The following is a 3824-nucleotide window of genomic DNA, read 5'->3' on the forward strand; positions in this document are numbered from 1 at the left end:
TAGTGTTTAATTGCAAAACATTAGTTTGCAAAAGTAGTTGAATTTGGCTATCAATTCACACCTATTAAGCCCAGAATCAATTGGCTTCACTCTGCCTCTTTTGGCCATTTACCAGACTGCTTCAAATCAGGAAAAAACAAAAGCACAAAGTTTAAAATTCTAGGAATTCATGCACCATGTGGTAATAATTAAATAATTACGAGAGGAGAGTAACGGCTATGTAACTTTATCATCGGCGGGTGACTAGTCTCCGAAGGACACTGCACCATCATTTCAAGCACATTCTAACCCAGCACAAATACTGCTAAGAAATTAAAGACCAATGGCCAGCTGATTGGGTTGATAATTTAGAAATTCTAAATTATATACAAAAAATCTTATGTAAATAATGTTATGAGTTAGACTGCCATTCCCACTTGAGCCTTCACACTTATGTGCCCTGATGTTCATGGTTAAGAGGTCACTGAATCCCCTTCCTCAATGATATATATTAAATGCAAATGACTAACCCTTACTTCCTAGGTCCCAGCCCCAACCTCTCCAACTATTACCAGCAAATCATCAGAAATCTACCTATGGATTTTTCTATCTATCTGCGTGCATGCCACTGCGCTAGTCCCCCACTCTCATCTCCAAAGAGGAAACTAAACTGAAGATCTGGCACCATCGTCCCCAATAAAACGGCTGAATCACAGCAAGGACCAGGGTAGGGTTACGATGGCAGGAAAGTCCTTAGAATTTCTCCAACGAGGCTCCAGCGTCTATATTTAACTTGTTCTGTGCCTAATCGTTTGGAGCTTAGCAGAGGATTTTCAAGTAGGCCGGGTCATCTGCGAGGATAAAATCCTCTACTCTGTCCTTAAAGCACACCCACATCTGTTCAAGCAGCAAAACCCATACCTTATTCTCCACAGGGTCATGATCCAGGGCAAAGACCATTCCCACCTGCTGGCCGAGCAGGGTTCTGTAATCTGTTCCATCAAAATGCATGTGTCGAATGTCTTGCGAATTGGCAAACAGCAAAAATGGTTGTGGTCCTGTCAACCAAATTTCAAATAAGACTGCATTTAAAACCTGCCTCGAACCCAAAGGCACTTCCAACGCTCCCCTTTCATTGCACGCCCTTCTGCAATTTCTGCAGTACTTGTTTTCTTAATTTCCCACCAGTGCGGCGCAGGTAAAGACAGGCAGGAAGACGTCCTCTTCCACGAGGTGACGTACTGCCAGAATTTCATCACTGGAATCTTCCTTCTCTAGGTGTCTGCTTTTAAAAGCAAATTACTTATAGAAAGAGCCAGTCTTAGATAACCAACACCATAGCTAAGTGACGCAAGTCTCAGGGCTGTACATCTCCCTGATTCACACATACTAAAGTATTAATATTAGCAAATTATACACATTATATACATTCATGTCTGAATAAAAAACCTTCCCTGGCCTGGGCACTTCTAGGGAGGCATTAGTATTATTTGATTTAATAACAAGACCCCTGATAATTTTCAGGACTAAGATTACGCTCTATTAACTAAGGCCCTGAGAAAGTGATAGCCTTGAGGTCTCTGCAGGGCAAGCCACATGTGATCGTCACCATGCTACCCCAGCATAACGCTAAGCAAAATGAACCTTCAAAAGAGATTAAATCAATTTGGTACAAATCCAGAATTTGCAAGGCTGTTGAAGGAACGAGAGCTGTGATATCAGAAGATGAAAAAACAGCCGAAGCATACAAGCTTCATATTAAATTTGGATATGAAAAGGACAGAATTTTTCAAAGTATTATGATTATTATATTCAATACAGAGATGAAGATCAAATCGATCAACAAATATTTATTAAACATCTCTTAACGATTAAGTGTTCTGAGACCATTTGGGTCACGACTTTCTCAAATACGGAAAATACCACATTTGACATTATGGCAAATCTTTGCTGGGTGCTAATGATTAATAACCTAGAAATATTTCTCAAAAACATGATTATCAATGTTGTTATTACTCATGTTATTCATGTTTGCAATGCGATTTGTTTTCCATTTCCCAAAACACAAAATCAGATTTTCTATCCAGAGGCCAAAAGCAATTCAAGTTTCCATCTTTCTGAATGAAATGTTGTTTTCATGCGATCTTTGTGCAGGGACACACTTGCAGACAACCACAGCACTAACCTGAAGCTTCACAGCTTTTTTTATCCAGCTGTAGGTCATACCCAGGAAGGCAGCCACATTCCCAGGACACTGGGCTGAGACGAATGCAGAGCTGGCCACAGCCGCCATTATCAGGTGAGGAACAGCCTTCAAAAAGCGATTGGTTGGTAATGATGCTACGTCATTCCAAATATAACAATTTCTCACCAAAGTATTGGAATAAGCCAACCACATGTTGATTGTCAACCACATGATGACACAATCATCTCCACTGCTACAATCAAGGTTATTTTTCAGAGATTAAAGGCAAAATGTCACAATACCCTCCTCCCTATAACCCAACATCTTGGATGTTAATCCTTCACATTCCAGTGGCCCTTCTCCTCTTGCTCTGCCAGTGAGTTCAAGAACAAGGGCACTGGTAGCTGGCTGGAATGAAAAATACATTTGATGAGTTTGGCAGCTGGTCTAACTCTTCTTAGCGAGTAATACATTTTTTTCCTCTCTCACATTTTTGATTTCTTTTGCTTTCTTTATTAAAAGATCAAAAAGCCACACATAGCTCTTCTGCTAATCTTGAGTTATATCCAGTTACATGCGTAAGTCTCTGCAGATAAAAGTAGAGAGGTATTCATCAGGTGCAAGGAACAAGCAAAGCACTCTGTCTCTGCCGCCTTATTTAATCCAGGAGGCAAGCATCGGTACCTCTGCAGATGCGGAAACAGAAACTAAGAGAGGGGAAGTAACTAGACCCAAGTCCAAGCTGTTAGAAACTGGTAATGCTACCTCAGGGCTGCATAACTTCAAAGCCCTTGCTCATAACCACTGCACTATGCTGTCTTAAAAACAAAACAAAACCAAAAAACTCAATGTAAAGCTATATGTCAATGTGTTGGATAAGTATCTTTCTTTTTTTTTCTTTTCCTCAAATACACTTTTCTGAAAGATAAATATCTTTCAATGCATAATATTGGAAAATCTATTTTCCTTTGGCAATAAGATCAATTTTTATGTGTCACTTAGAAAATGTATGTTTTCAAACAAACAAAAGGTAAACAAACTTACCACTACACGTTTTTCCATCTGTCTCAAGCACTGAGCCTTCAGGACAGAAACACATGGGACCATCTGATGTCAGAACACAATCGTGGCTGCATTCAGATACATTGCTCGGACAGGAAACGTATTCTTAATGAAGAACAACGTCAGAATTCGTGTTAAATCAAGTCTGGGAAAATTTATTACAATGAGTTGCTAATAAAAAATGCAATCCTAAAGAGACTAGGTTAAACAAAGATCAAACATTTATGAAATGCTGTGTCAAAGAAGATATAAAAATAAAGGAAAACATTCAGATCTAGAAAAATTAAAGACAGACTTCCAAATTTGGAAAATGACTCTAGTTTCCTCTGAGTTTCTTTTATATCAAATAAGAGTTTTAAAGTTATTAGTCACCAAAATTCCAAAATATTTTATATGAAACTTGACCCACGATTCTCAAGTTCATCTGGAAAACAAATTACATGTGAAAGAAAAACTAAGGACGTTTTGAGAGTGTGGTTAGGTAGGTACAGGAAGAGAAATGAGAGGCTCTGAACAAATATCAAAACGTATGCTAAAGGTACAACCATTAAAAGAGTGGGGAACAGGCTGGGCGCAGTGGCTCACGCCTGTAATCCTA

At 39.1% G+C, this 3824-nt stretch overlaps 1 protein-coding gene across 1 annotated transcript in view; it reads right to left on the reverse strand.

The window, feature by feature from the left end:
- Window positions 1-3824, reverse strand: part of EGF (epidermal growth factor) — an 87855-nt gene that overhangs the window by 53244 nt on the left and 30787 nt on the right. The window contains exons 8-10 of the mRNA XM_012655078.1: window positions 3209-3331; window positions 2165-2290; window positions 901-1037 (exon numbers count right to left, since the gene is read on the reverse strand). Coding sequence (XP_012510532.1) covers window positions 901-1037; window positions 2165-2290; window positions 3209-3331 — 386 coding nt within the window. The remainder of the gene's footprint in view (window positions 1-900; window positions 1038-2164; window positions 2291-3208; window positions 3332-3824) is intronic.

The sequence above is a fragment of the Propithecus coquereli genome, unplaced genomic scaffold, assembly GCF_000956105.1.
Source record: "Propithecus coquereli isolate 6110/MARCELLA unplaced genomic scaffold, Pcoq_1.0 Scaffold46, whole genome shotgun sequence".
NCBI classification, from domain to species: domain Eukaryota; kingdom Metazoa; phylum Chordata; class Mammalia; order Primates; family Indriidae; genus Propithecus; species Propithecus coquereli.